Here is a 14,795-nt window from a genome sequence, read left to right on the forward strand (position 1 = left end):
AATAAGATCCAACGGCTGCAGCCCACCATTGATCATGGGTTAAGAGTTGGGCTAAATAATGGGTTTCAAACATAATTGTATAATTTATTTTTACTAAATAATTTAAAATAAATAATAATTGTTTTCTTTAGGCTATATACTTAATAAACATTTGTGCATATATGATATATAATTTTCATCCATAATTTTATAATATAGTTTATTATTTTATCGAATAATATTTATAATTATTTTAAAACGACCAATAAATTTAAATTAGTTGGACTCAATCTAATTTAATTTCACGAACCAATTCATGAATTATTTATTTATTTATTTCAATTCAACTAAATAAAATCATAATTCAATCCATACCATACAAATCTCTTCCTCGGAACGTCATTCTTGCCAAGGTTGTATATCTTTTTTCAGCCTACTCAAGTTCAAACCATTAGGACCCCTTAGTGGTTCTAACCAAGGAGCACATAGATCCCAAAAACGCAGTCTCTCTCCCAAAAATGACTTCTCGGTAAACCAATAGGTCCTTAAGCAGATCCAACATTAGCTCTAAGACGTTGGTCTCTAACTAGAAACGTAAATGCTTGAGTTTGAGAAGCTTCGAGTCCAGTCCACGTCTCGTTTGTTTTTTCATTATCATTATTTTGTTTAAATATTTAAAAATAACAATAATAAATAAAGAATGGTCCGTAACGTTCACTTAGTTGGCCATATGTGTGGAACTTTGAGTGGCTCATATTTTAGTGGGAAAATACTAAATAAATTTTTTAAAAAATAATTCCTATACTTTTGCCGACCACGGAGACTAATGTGGTGGGATGGGTGTTGGGTGTTGGTCTTTTGAGTGAAATTTTGGATAAAAGTAGGGGTGGATTTGAAAAATATCATAACAAGTGGGTAATATTTGATCAACCAAAGGGGTCAAATTATAATATTACAAAAAAAAAAAAGGGGTAATTTTAGGTTTGTAGAAAAATAATAATTATTTTCTACACTTGGAATATTTTAATTGGTCTACCTTCTTTTATTATATCTATATTTTAAAAATCTCAATTTTGTCTTCTCTACCACTACCTAAATCTTCCAAATATATTTTGACATCTTTTTAAAATAATATTTTTAGTTTATGTTTTTTAATAAATTTGAAAAAAGATATTTATCTTTGGGTATTTTCTATTTTTAGAAATTATTATTATTATTATTATTAGTTTGTCAAATTAGATAAAAATTAAGTTTTCAAACGACAATGACCGAAATAAAAAGAATACTCAAGTAGGATCATATTTTATGGTGTCATTTTTCTCTTTAAATTAAAATTATTTGAGAATTTATATATGAATGGTTTGAGTTTTATTTATTTTTTACATTCTTTTAATAAAAAATTAAAAAAAAAAAGGCATAAAAATATTTTCTTTGGGAGATTATTTTGAATTGAAGCACGCCTATCTCTCTAGACCTCGTTTGTACCTCGAAAGTGTTTTCTTAACTTTTAGATAAACTCTAAAGATGATCTCAATTCGTTGTTTCACTAATCCAAATTATAATACTAAAAGTATTATTGGTGGTATAAGTTTTAGAAACTTATACTCAATCATTGATTTAAAAAAAAAAAAATTGTAATTTTTTTAATGATGATATTAACGTTTATTTTACACGTGAAAACGGAATCTAGAAATTTTTGTCCACCAAAATAAATAAATGTAATTGTTAGTTTATATGCATAAAAATATTTGCTACTTGATTTGAAAAATAGCTTAGAACTTGTCAACTATGGCTATATATATATATATTATAGAAAAGGTAAAAAAAAAACATGCAAGTCAAAAGGAAATGTTTTGAATATATAAGATGGAATGATTCAAACCATTATTCATTATTACATTATAATTCCTAAGTTTGAAGGGAAAATGGAAGTGGATTATTTTTCAAATTTACCCAAAGAAATATAATACAAATTGGGTGAAAATGAATAGCATTCGAAAAAAATGAATATTTTTTATATTTTAATAGAATTCTTATTACTACCAACATATCAAGAATCATAATTTTCAGAAAATAAAATTATATTTAAAAAAGGAAGTCATTTATATTTTCTCTCATATTTAATAATTATATTTTATTAGGGGAAAATTGAAAATACCAGAGAAAAAACTATTTATTTACATTAAAAAAAAAAAAAAAAAAGAAGCTATGTAAGGTTGAATATTTCCACTAGTAGTCACAAAAGATCGTCCAAAATTTTAAGTCATCTCACTCGGAGATCGTACAAAATTTCAATTCGAAAGCAAATCTAATCTTTACTTTCTGTACTTAATTCTCGACTTTTTCTATTCTCTATGTACTATCATAAAATGTTATATACCTAAATTCGAAATATCGACATCTTTGTATCGCTTTTCTTCCTTCAAAATTCCATTTTCGACTTTTTTATAAAGTACTAGAGATTCGAAAATAAATTATAGACATTCTCTTAAAGATATGATACCCATCATTTTTTTTCTAACCTTTTTCAAAAGACAAAGTAACTAAAAAACCATATCCTTGTAGTTGTCCCCTTTGATTGTAGGCCATGGAATTCATTCCCATAAAAACATAAGAAAACATACCCACCACTAATGAACATACTTAACAAATAACATAATTAATACTTTACCCAAACACCTTCCATCTCATAAAGGCTACCACCACATTCCTCTTTCAAAAAAGGAGGGAATTTCAAAACTAAAGAAGAAACAGAACCCATTACAAATTTTAAATTGTAAATTTCTTTTGAAAAGTAATATTTTTTTAGAAATTAGAATAGAATTCGACTCAAAGTTTGCTTGAAATACGTTTTAGATTAAATATTTATCTTAAAAAATAGATTTCTATATCATCAACATTGAACCCAATTTAAATTACTAATTTATTAAAAAAATGACTATAGAAAAACATTTTTTTTAAAATCATTTCAAATAATATAGCATCATATTTAATCTAGATCCACAATATGATAATTAAAATGAGGTAAATAAATTTTGATTAAGAAATTACAAGCAATGTATGAGATAAATGGGATGGTTGCTATCTTGAGGCATAGTTTATATATTTGCCAAAATTCAAAGGTGGAGTTTGAGTGGCAGATAGGAGAGGCAAAGGCAATATACTATGCCCAAAGGAAAGGATTTTGACTTCATGAGGGCCCCAACAATCCAACAGACATATTCTTTAGGTCACATCCCTGGTTACCAATTGAACCAAAATTAAAGTGTCTCCCATTAATGAATGGAATCCTTCTACCCATTTTGTTACCTATTCTGCCCTTGCTATCGTTTTTTTTATTACCAAATTATCATTCTAATCCTGGTACAATTAACCATACATACACATCGATCTATATAGATATGAGTATCAAATATTTTATATGACGTTTTTTCTTTTAAACTGTGACAGAAACAATGAATTAGTATCTAAAGAAAACATGATATATCAGAATATCTATTAAAAACTAAAACAATCGATGAAATATAGTCACACGTGACTTCGGTGTGCTTCGGACTTTTCCAGTTTTACCCCTACCAATAAAATTCCACTTGGTTAAACCCTTTCGTCTTGAAGTCTTTGAACCATTCACATGTTGTTAGATTCCTTAGTTACACTCCTTTCTAGTTCCTCATTTGGTAATCCAATCAATGGCCACAGAAAAATTGTTGAAGAATCTGTAACCATTCCTTTGTTCAAAATTATTCTTAACTAACACTATTTTCAACTCCTAAAGCTATATTCCTTCTTTTTTAACTTGGTTTCTTTTTGTTTACTGTTGATCCAAAAATCTAAGGAGGAGGATGGGGATAGAGTGATATTGGTTTAAAGAAAATTCAACCTCTACTTTTCAATCAATTTATTGAAAGAAATTGGTTTTAAAGACTCAAAAATCAAAATTTGATATAGATGGTGTTCTGTATGAACTATCATTCAAAACTCTTCCACATCCCTACTTAAAATGCAACTTTGAATCTTATTTCGATGATAATTTTAGTTGTTTTCGAGGATAAGATAATTATGTGGCTTAGTTTTTTATCGGGTTTAGTAAAAGATATTTTTTAGTCCGATAAATAGTGTATTTACAAGATATTTGTAACTTAATCTTAATGTGATCGGAGATTTTAGATTATTACAAGTGACTTAATATGACTTGACAAAGTTGGGCAATAAAACGGAGAATTTCAATTTTGTAAATACACTTGTGAATATATGTTTCTTTTCACATATGGATTCAAGGATATTATGTTTCTTTTCACATATGAATTCAAGGATATTTTTATACGAAAGATGACCATTGTTAATTTCAAATCATATCTTTTTAGATTTTTAGGTTTTACAGTATTAGATGAACTTTAACTGATTTTCATCGTCATTTAAAATGTGTAATGGATTTGATATACACTAAAATATCTTTGGTAAATTTTAATTGATTTAACTAAACTTTTTCTTTTGTAATGTTTGATGGGGGTATTTTAGTCTTTCTACAGTGGAAAGATTCCAAGTGTTGCCTTTTGGCCATTTGTACAATTAAAAAGATTTTTGGGCTTTTTCAAACGCCTATTCAATTCTGTCAACTCTTGCCGTTACCCTTCCCCTTTCTTCAACCCCAAAATTGGAAGTTCCAAGTGAGATGGAAAATGAAATGAATCGTCACTTATGATGTTTTTGTTTTTTCTATTTTCAATTTTTTATTTCCTACTTTCTATTTCTTGCTTTTTAACTATTTGGGGAGAAATATACGAGATATATGCAAAAAAAAAAAAAACAAAAAAAAAACAAAAAAAACAAAAAACAAAAATTAAAAACTGAAAACTAAAACATTATCAAACTAACCTTACTAGCCAAATATCTCCACTTCTCAACTTCTCAACTGGACTTTGGGTTCTCTGTAGATGTGGGAGAAAGAAAGAAAGAAAACATAGAAATTTTAATTTATTTTTCCAAGGTAAAATAGTGTAGTAATTTCTAGGGTTACAAGCATTTCTACTAGAATATATCAATTCATTAAAACAAATAATGACTATGACAATCACATCAATACGTAATATGTGCAAATATGTGTATCCGTGTTATAAGCACCACTACCAACTTTATTTTGTTATCTGATTAAGTTCAAACATTTGCCTAAAAAGTGAAAATTGTGATTTAAAAAATTGTGAGAAAAGAATCGGGAATAATGAGACTTTAATTAATAAAATTAATTTTATCCACCAACTTGAGCAACTCGTTTGATTTGGAACTATATTTAAAAGGAGTTTGAATTCCTACTTTCACATTTAACTAAAATGATAATAATATTTAAATGTTATATTAATTTCCTAAAATCAAACATATAATGTAGATGTAAAAAAAAAAAAAAAAAAGAATCTAATACAAAAATAATTATAAAACTTGGCAAGTACATCCACTACTTAGATGTGGAATGTGGGTTGTTTTTAGGCTTAAAAATCAACCACTTGCTATGGCTTAGGGTATAATATGAAAGGAGAGGGAGGTATAATGTGAAGAGGGAAAAGGGAAAGAAGTTGATGAGTGTAACACGAAAGGGAGATATAATGTAATGTTGAAAAGAAATGGGCTTCATCCTAATGGGTCTAATTCGAAAGGAGGGATGGTGTAATGTGAAAATTAAAGAAGGAAATTAAAATTAAAAAGAGAGGGGGGAATAAAGAAAGGCCAACAATACCAAGTGGAGTAGACAAATGGGTGACCGTGACTGTGTCCTCTGCCCACCGATTGCGTCTGCTCAACACGTTGTCTTCCAATAGAGATAAATTAGTCAGAATAATAATGATGATAAGCAACAAATTATGTTTTAAAAATAATTTTAAAACCCAACAACGGCCATTAACCCCCACTGCCCACCTCAACCCAGCGCCAAAAGTAAACGCTAAATGAAAACTCATATAGTGGGAAGGGAGTAAGAGCAGAAACCCCATTCTTATATATTTATATATATATCTTATCTTAGACTTTCCAATGTCAACGTCACCCTCTGTCTCTCTCTCTTCCCTCGTCTCCCCTCTTCTTCTCTCTCTATTCTTCATTTTTTTTCTTTTCTTTTTTTGGTCAATGGTTTCCCCCATCTTGTACAAGGGAACCCTCGAAACCTGATTATGACTATGTACTTCAAGTTAGCTTCTTCCTCTTCCTACATCTTCCTTGTTCCTCTCCACCTTGCTCTTCTTCCACTCTTGTTGTAGAGAGCCTTTTGTTTCCTTTTGTTCTTCAGATGAGAGATGATCGAATGGCCACCTCCTTGGTTGGTGGTCTCATTCATCAACCTTTAGTGCCCAATTTCTCCATTAATGTCAACTTCCTCAACCTCTTTGTTTTGACCCTCCTGGTTTTGCAATTCTTTCCTCCTTTTTCCGTTTCAGCTTCTTGTAATCCATCTGATCGCGATTCTCTCTGGTCTTTCATCAATTCTTCTTCTTCTTCTGTTCCCCAGTCTTTCAATTGGTCTTCTTCGATTGATTGCTGTTTCTGGGAAGGAGTCAGTTGTGAAGCTATCGCAAATAGCGATGACAACCGAGTCACCAAGCTTTTGTTGTCTTCTAGAGGTCTTCGTGGTGAATTCTCTTCATCTCTCACAAACCTTGCTTTTCTCTCTCACCTCGATCTCTCCCATAATCGTCTGGACGGTTCTCTACCTTCCGATTTCTTTACGTCCCTAAGTCGCCTCAAGTTCTTGAATTTGAGCTACAACCTTCTCGCCGGTCAGTTCCCGCCGCAGCTTTCATCGTCCGGACTCGTGATTGAGACTCTGGATCTGTCCAGCAATCGTTTCTCTGGGGAAATACCTGCTTCGTTTATCCAGCAAGTGGCAATCTCGGGGAGTTTGACCAGTTTCAATGTCAACAACAATAGTTTCACAGGTCTCATCCCAACCTCCTTTTGTGTTAATACTACATCTATAAGCTCCCTCAGGTTATTAGACTTTTCCAATAATAAATTCAGTCGTGGAATACCTCAGGGGCTGGGAAACTGCCCCAATTTGGAGGTTTTTCGAGCGAGTTTCAATAGTCTCACTGGTTCTATTCCCTCCGACCTTTACAATGTTCTCTCTCTAAAGGAGCTTTCTTTACATGTTAATCATCTTTCGGGGAACATTGGCGAGGGAATTGTTAATCTCACCAACCTCAGAATCCTAGAATTGTACTCCAATTCTTTGATTGGCTCCATCCCTATGGATATTGGAAAGCTCTCCAGACTGGAACAGATATCGCTTCATATTAACAATCTCACAGGCACTCTGCCCACATCACTGATGAATTGCACCAATCTGACCTTGTTGAATGTGCGGGTCAATAAGCTGCAGGGAGATCTCTCTAATGTTAATTTCTCCCGCCTCCTTGGCCTCACCACACTTGACCTTGGCAACAATATGTTCACAGGTAGTATACCATCATCTCTTTACTCCTGCAGGTCTCTAAAGGCAGTTAGACTGGCTAGTAATCAGTTTTCTGGGGAGATTTCTCAAGAAATTGCAGCGCTTCAATCACTGTCCTTCCTTTCAGTTTCCAAGAATAATCTAACCAATTTAAGTGGAGCACTAAGGAGTTTGATGGGTTGCAGAAACCTTGGAACTCTGGTCCTCTCCAGTAGTTATAATGGTGAAGCATTGCCGGATGGGGATATAATTGAAGATGCAAACGCATTCCAAAATATCCAGGCTTTGGCTATTGGAGCTTGTCAGTTAACTGGAAGAGTACCCTCATGGATAGAAAAGCTCAGGAATCTAGAGGTCTTGGATCTGTCGTTTAATCGTCTTGTTGGTTCAATACCAGAATGGTTAGGTGATTTGCCGAGTCTGTTTTATGTTGACTTGTCTAATAATAGAATTTCCGGAAAATTCCCCATCCAGCTTTGCAGACTGAAGGCTTTGATGTCGCAGCAGATTCTGGATCCTGCAAAGCAGAGTTTTCTTGCATTGCCCGTCTTTGTTGCACCCAATAATGCTACCAATCAGCAATACAATCACCTCTCCAGCCTTCCGCCATCTTTATACCTGGGCAACAACACCATAAGTGGCCCTATTCCTTTGGAAATTGGGCAATTAAAGGTTATACATACATTAGACCTGAGTAACAACAGCTTCTCCGGCAGTATACCAGATACAATTTCCAATCTCAGCAACTTGGAGATATTAGACCTCTCTCATAACCACCTAACTGGTGAAATCCCCCATTCTCTCAGTGGACTTCATTTCTTGTCTAGGTTTAGCGTGGCCTTTAACGACCTTCAAGGACCAATACCAACTGGGAGTCAGTTTAATACCTTTCCTAGCTCTAGCTATGAAGGAAATTCAGGGTTGTGTGGCCCTGCTATAGTTCAGCGCTCTTGCCCTAGCCAGACTAAAGTGACTCATTCCAGCGCTCAAAATAAAAGCTCCAGTAAAAAACTTGTCATTGGATTAGTCTTGGGCACCTGTTTAGGTATGGCTCTCATCGTCTCCCTGCTAGCGTTATGGATATTATCCAAGAGGAGGATCGATCCAAGAGGGGATACCGACATAATAGATTTGGACATAATTTCAATTAGTTCTAATTACAATGCTGACAACAACACCAGCATAGTCATTCTGTTTCCAAACAACGCCAACAACATCAAGGAGCTTACCATTTCTGACATAATGAAGGCCACTGGTGATTTCAATCAAGAAAACATAATTGGCTGCGGTGGTTTTGGATTGGTTTACAAAGCAACATTAGCAAACGGGACGAGACTTGCTGTAAAGAAACTCTCGGGAGACTTGGGACTGATGGAAAGGGAATTTAAAGCAGAGGTAGAGGCTCTGTCTGCAGCCAAACACCAGAACCTGGTTACTCTTCAAGGTTACTGTGTGCATGAGGGCAGCCGGCTGCTGATGTATTCGTACATGGAAAATGGAAGTTTAGATTACTGGCTGCATGAGAAGGTTGACGGTGCATCTCAACTTGATTGGCCAACTCGGTTGAAGATTCTACGAGGAGCAAGTTCTGGATTGGCCTACATGCACCAAATATGTGAGCCACATATTGTACACCGTGACATTAAGTCCAGTAACATCCTGCTCGATGAGAAATTTGAAGCTCATGTGGCAGATTTTGGACTTTCTAGATTGATCAATCCTTACCAAACTCATGTCACAACCGAACTTGTTGGCACCTTAGGCTACATTCCTCCAGAGTATGGACAAGCATGGGTCGCCACTTTGAGAGGAGATATGTACAGCTTTGGGGTGGTCATGCTTGAGTTGCTTACTGGCAAAAGACCTGTTGAGATAACAAAGCCAAAGGCATCACGAGAGGTGGTTGGCTGGGTGCAACAAATGAGGAATGAGGGCAAACAAGATGAAGTCTTTGACCCAATTCTGAGAGGAAAGGGCTTTGAAGAAGAGATGCTTCAGGTTCTCGATGTTGCCTGCATGTGTGTCAGTCAGAACCCCTTTAAAAGACCAACCATCAAGGAAGTTGTTGATTGGTTGAAAGATGTGGGGGCGACCAAGGTTCACCAAAATAAGGATGTGTGAAATTGCACTTCTATAAATGAGGGCAGAAACCATACATGCACAAAAGGAAAAAAGGGTTTTTGTTTCTTTTCTAATGCAACCTTTTAACTACAGTTTTATCTCGGTGTAAATGGTAAAGGTGGTGTTGTATTTATTAAATTACTTCTTTTGTTTATAATTCTAGCATCTACTTCAAGCTTGTGAAGAAACTTTTGGCTTGTATCTGTTACATTATATCCTAAAACAGGATTTATTTGATTATCCAAAATCATATAAGAAGAAAAAGAAAAATTCACAGCGATATGACCTGAAAATCTTATAGGCTATACCAGCAATTAGCGCCCTTCGAGAGGGGAAGATTTAATAATATCCAAAGATATATGCTAGGCTTGAAACTTGGTCAACATAGGACTAAAGCAGATGTCAAACCGGAGCATCAGTTTCTAGCAAATTCTAGACCGAAGGTCTGCGGATACCGATGGACCATGCATGTGGTCCACGGCTAGTGATTGTAGAACGGTCAATGGGGGTTTAGTATGGTGTGCCAGCCGTGTTTTTGTGGTTTCAGGTTGGTTTTGTGCCATCTTTCACTACCAGTCGGGTTTCTTTTTCAAAAAACGGACATCCCAACCTTTGTTCGGTGTTCACCAACTTAAGTGATGTGAAATGAAATGGTCCAACTGTTGATAAAGGTCGGTAGCCCAATGTAATCGAACCATACGCTAGTAATCACCAAATATGACAACCTACTATCCTTTGACACGATAAAGCAGGACGCGAATTTAGAATATTATACAAGAAAGACAGGTACGGTAAGAAGTGTTAGATGAACACGACTCTCCACCATGGTATGATATTGTCCACTTTGAGCATAACTCTCATGGCTTTGCTTGGGCTTCCCCAAAAGGCCTCATAACAATGGAGAGAGTATTCTGGTTATAAACCCATCATCATTCCCTAAATTAGTCGATATGGGACTTTCATCATCCAACACTTCCACTCGAACAAAGTACGCCTCTCCTTAATCGAGGCTTGTGAGACTTTCATCATCCAACAAGAACATCATCATCCAACAAGAACATGGGAGAAAACATGGAATTACACAGCTGCTAAGTCAGTGACTAACTCTAAACATGTTGAAAACTCACTGCGAAGATGTTGGGTTTCATTACTAACTTTTGGGTAGGGGATACTGAAAATCAAGTATTAAGAAACCAAAAACCGGCTTCTTCCACTGAGAGATTTATTTCTGGCAAAGGCAATAACTCACTCAAGTATCTCAGCGCCGCATACTATTAGTAATGGATGTCAAAGGAAATTACCAGGGGGAAAACTGAAAATCCAACCAAACCTATAACCATGATGGAAAAAGCTATCACGGTCTTGATCAACGTAGACAATTTGAGGGATCATAAGTTCTTGATATGAGAATGAAATGACAAAATAGAGATAGTGATCAAAACAGTAGCCATATATATGGTCTTAGTGTGAATACAAAATAAACTGAATTACTTATGAAAAGTAACTAGAGCTGTAACCAATAAACTAAGTATTTAACAGATTTTAACCAAAGTACAACTTCTTTGGTGAGCTTTCTTAGCAAGAGTCGGATATGCAAATTTATGAGAACCTATATGCATTGTTACAACAGTGAGACTAAATTGAGATTGAAGGTAGTGTCAGGTTGTTCAAAGCCTTTATCATAAAATTATGTCCAAATGACGCCTACTCCTACAACTCCTAAGAGTGATGGTCTAACTTTCCAACTGACGTCGACTCTCCTGAACGTTGATTTACCTAACTAACTAGATTCAAATACACTAATGACGTTGATATAATACTTCTCAACAATTAACAAACGAACAGTCCGAAAACGTAAAATAGATCAATTATCGAAGTACTCCTTGTTCAATCAATCGGTGAGCTGAATCCGGAAGTTTACCATTCAGATTTCAGAAAATATAACAAGTACTGGAATGCTAAGAGTACTTACCCGGACAACTTCCACATTCAATCGGATTCCAATAACGAGTTCAATCGCTCGTGATATTTTAGACACGTTCCTAATTCCTCGTCTCCATTCTCCATTAGAGTTGGTATCTTGCGAGTGTTCAGCGTAATTTCCTTAGCTTCATGGCTACATAAAAAACGAATTTAGAAAACACGCTGTTCGCTGCTCCTTGGAGCTTGAACTTGGAAGAACAAAAGAATAACGCGAAATGGAAACAGGAAATTCACAGAAATATCAAGAAAATTGAAATGCCGTTAGAAGCTACATACATTTCAGAGCAATGTAGACTGAAGAGCGGATGGATGGTTTGAGTTCTCCTGTACCAGAAATAATGAGCTCGGATAAACCATGGAGAACTGGAGGGAAACTGAAATTGCAGATATGAACATTTGCAGAAATGAATATTTTCAGATGAGACCTCCTACTTTTATTTTATTACGATCATTTTACTAAACTCCGCAATGACGCCAAGCTACTGTGACTGTTCTATTCGATGTCTTGGGCCGTTGTTGCTCAATTGGGCCTAATTGGGCTGGATATCGAATGGGCCGCGATTACGTATGAATGGTAGATTAAAACGTAATTATACCACGCTTAAAATGCTATTCTTTTTTTGTGACAAAATACTCTGAATTATTTTATTTTTAAAGGTTTAAATTTTACACTAGAATACCTTTAAATAATACTCTAAAATTTAAAAAAACTAAAAAAAAAATATTGGAGAGAAATTATTAATAATTTATCATTTAACTTCGAGTTTTCAAAACTTTTATTAATAATACTTTTCAACTATTTTAAAACTTTAAAAACGTCTTTTTAAAAAATTTAAAAATGAAAAAATACATTCATCGTTAACCTCACTTTTAAAAAATAACATTAAGAAGTTTAGAGATAACTTATGAGATGTCGTTAGACGTTTCTATGTCATATATTGGTACTAAGGATTTTTAAATTTTTTATAAATATAAAGAACTTTCAGTAAATATTTTTTAAATAAATTATAAAATTTATGAGTATTTTTATTAATTTAGAAGATTAAAATGCTATTTTCATTCAACTACTACTAATTTGGATGTACATTGAATCTATTGACTCGTGTGAATACTAGCTGCATATTATTTCTAATTATTGTTTGTTTTGAAAGAAGACTATTGAAATCTTTGGCAGCAAAAGACATGTTTTCTTTTTTTTTTTTTTTTTTTTTTTTTTTGTGACTTTATCCATACAATATTGTAATAAAAATAAGTGAATAAATTAATTTTTAAGAAAATATTGTGAAAGGCAGGAATAATATTTTAATTAAACTCGTATTTATAAATATAATAAATTTAGAAACTTCATCAATCAAATTAAGATTACAACTAATAAAATTTAAATTAATATAATCTAAACCCTTAAAACTAATATGAAATACGAACCTCTTGTTAGTTGAAATTAATATAATTTAAACACGGCACAACCAAGGGAAAAAAATAATATGAAATACGAACCCTCTTGGTAGTTGGAGAACCACAAGCCCACAAATCTAGGAGCACCAAAACTTTGAACGACGGCGTTTCAAAGTTTGACCCATCTCCAACCTAAGCCAAATTATAATTTACACTATTTTTTTAAAATACCCTTAAAACTTTAAAATTAAAAAAATAAATAAAAATACTCTTACAAATAAATAGATTGAAGCTGACGGTAATGACATTTTTAAAAAATTAAAAATATTAATATTAATGCAAAAAAATGAATATATATATATATATATATATATATATATATATATATTATTTTAATAAATTCATGATATTCTACCCTAGTCACGAACAGACTCTCTTGACCATGACTCGTGCACCTCATGATCGTCATGTTATTAAAAACACGAGATTCTTGTTTATTATTATTACTATTTCTTTTTTTTTTTCTAAAAAACTCGTAAAATATCAATGAAATTAGGTTGAGATGCGATTATGAATTCATTTCCACCGAAGTTGTTTTTTAAAATTTAATATTTTTGTGTAGAAAAATTAGATAGGTATGTATTTATTTTAATTTCATACCATTGTTGTTTTAATTATTTGGAAATAAATTATAAATAATTGAATTTGTGTATAATTAATTGTTTTTTTAATATTATCTGTCATTTTGTTGAGGAGACCTTACTATTTTTGTATATGCTAATATATATATATATATATTTATTTATTTATTTATTGTACAATTTTAATAATTAGAAATTTGCAAACTCTATTTTAAGTCAAATATTATAATTCACACTTCATACTAAAAAAAACAAAATATGAAATTTCGATGAAACCATGAATGATGCCCAATAGTTTGTTTATATCGAAACGACAGATCGTTTTGTTTGGGTAGCTTGTAACTTCTCCGACATTTCCCGGGTAGTTAGAGCGTATAACATGAACCTTAATGGGCCAGGCCCATTTGTTTTGCTTTTTGTTTTATTTTTTTAATTATTATTATTTTAACATAGCTTTTGTTTTCTTTCTATTGAAAATAAATCAATTTAATAGCCTTCTAATTATCTCTTTTATGTGTTTTTTTTTTTTCGTTTCGTGTGAGTAAACTCCTTTTATTTATTTATTTATTTAAATGGCTGCGAAAATGCGTATGATCGGAGTAGGTGAAAAATTAGCCATTAAATTAATTCCTTTTCCTCCTCAATTCAAATAAATTATTAATTAATTATTATATTGCACAGGTTAAATCATTAAAGGTGCAACTTATACTAATTTATACCCAATAATAATAATAATATATTTTGAATAACTTCGCTACAAAGCTCAATTTCGATCGAATTAGATTAATATTATTAGGCACTTTTCATTAATTATGCTACATTTAAAAAAAGAAAATAGCAACGACTATCTTTATATTATTTAAGAACGAAGACATAAAGTTAATATATCACACGATCTTTAAATGACATGCAACCAACCGACATATTATATAATCGTGAAATAAATTTCACGGAAAGCAACTCTTAAATGCACACATAACCATTCAAACTTTAATAAATTTTAATATACTAAGTTTACTATTTCATTTCTCTTTTTTATTTTCCGTTTTTATTTTAAATTAATATATATTTATGTCTCTAACTTTTTATTTCCACATCTCTTAAACTATTTTAATCTTTAATATGGTTTATTAGATTATTTTTAAATAATTTTTTAATCACAATTTGTCAAATAATAATCATTTTTATGTCAGGGAAAAATAAAATGCGGACATATTTCCAAATTTACAAAGAAAAAACGA

At 32.6% G+C, this 14,795-nt stretch overlaps 1 protein-coding gene and 1 long non-coding RNA gene across 2 annotated transcripts; one reads left to right on the forward strand and one right to left on the reverse strand.

Moving 5' to 3' along the window:
- Positions 1–2,987: 2,987 nt before the first annotated feature.
- LOC111778953 (uncharacterized) lies at positions 2,988–11,951 on the reverse strand. Its single transcript, XR_002812619.2, has 5 exons — positions 11,795–11,951; positions 11,508–11,651; positions 5,708–5,779; positions 4,855–4,907; positions 2,988–3,217 (listed from the first exon to the last, which is right to left on the reverse strand). It is a non-coding gene; the product is annotated as an uncharacterized LOC111778953 (long non-coding RNA).
- On the forward strand, positions 6,016–9,815 carry PSY1R (Leucine-rich receptor-like protein kinase family protein). The gene has a single exon (XM_023658964.2). The coding sequence runs from the start codon at positions 6,254–6,256 to the stop codon at positions 9,533–9,535; it is 3,282 nt and encodes a 1,093-aa protein (XP_023514732.2). The 5' UTR covers positions 6,016–6,253; the 3' UTR covers positions 9,536–9,815.
- Positions 11,952–14,795: the final 2,844 nt, after the last annotated feature.

This window comes from Cucurbita pepo, chromosome 17, assembly GCF_057944985.1.
Source record: "Cucurbita pepo subsp. pepo isolate OVF chromosome 17, ASM5794498v1, whole genome shotgun sequence".
NCBI lineage: Eukaryota > Viridiplantae > Streptophyta > Magnoliopsida > Cucurbitales > Cucurbitaceae > Cucurbita > Cucurbita pepo.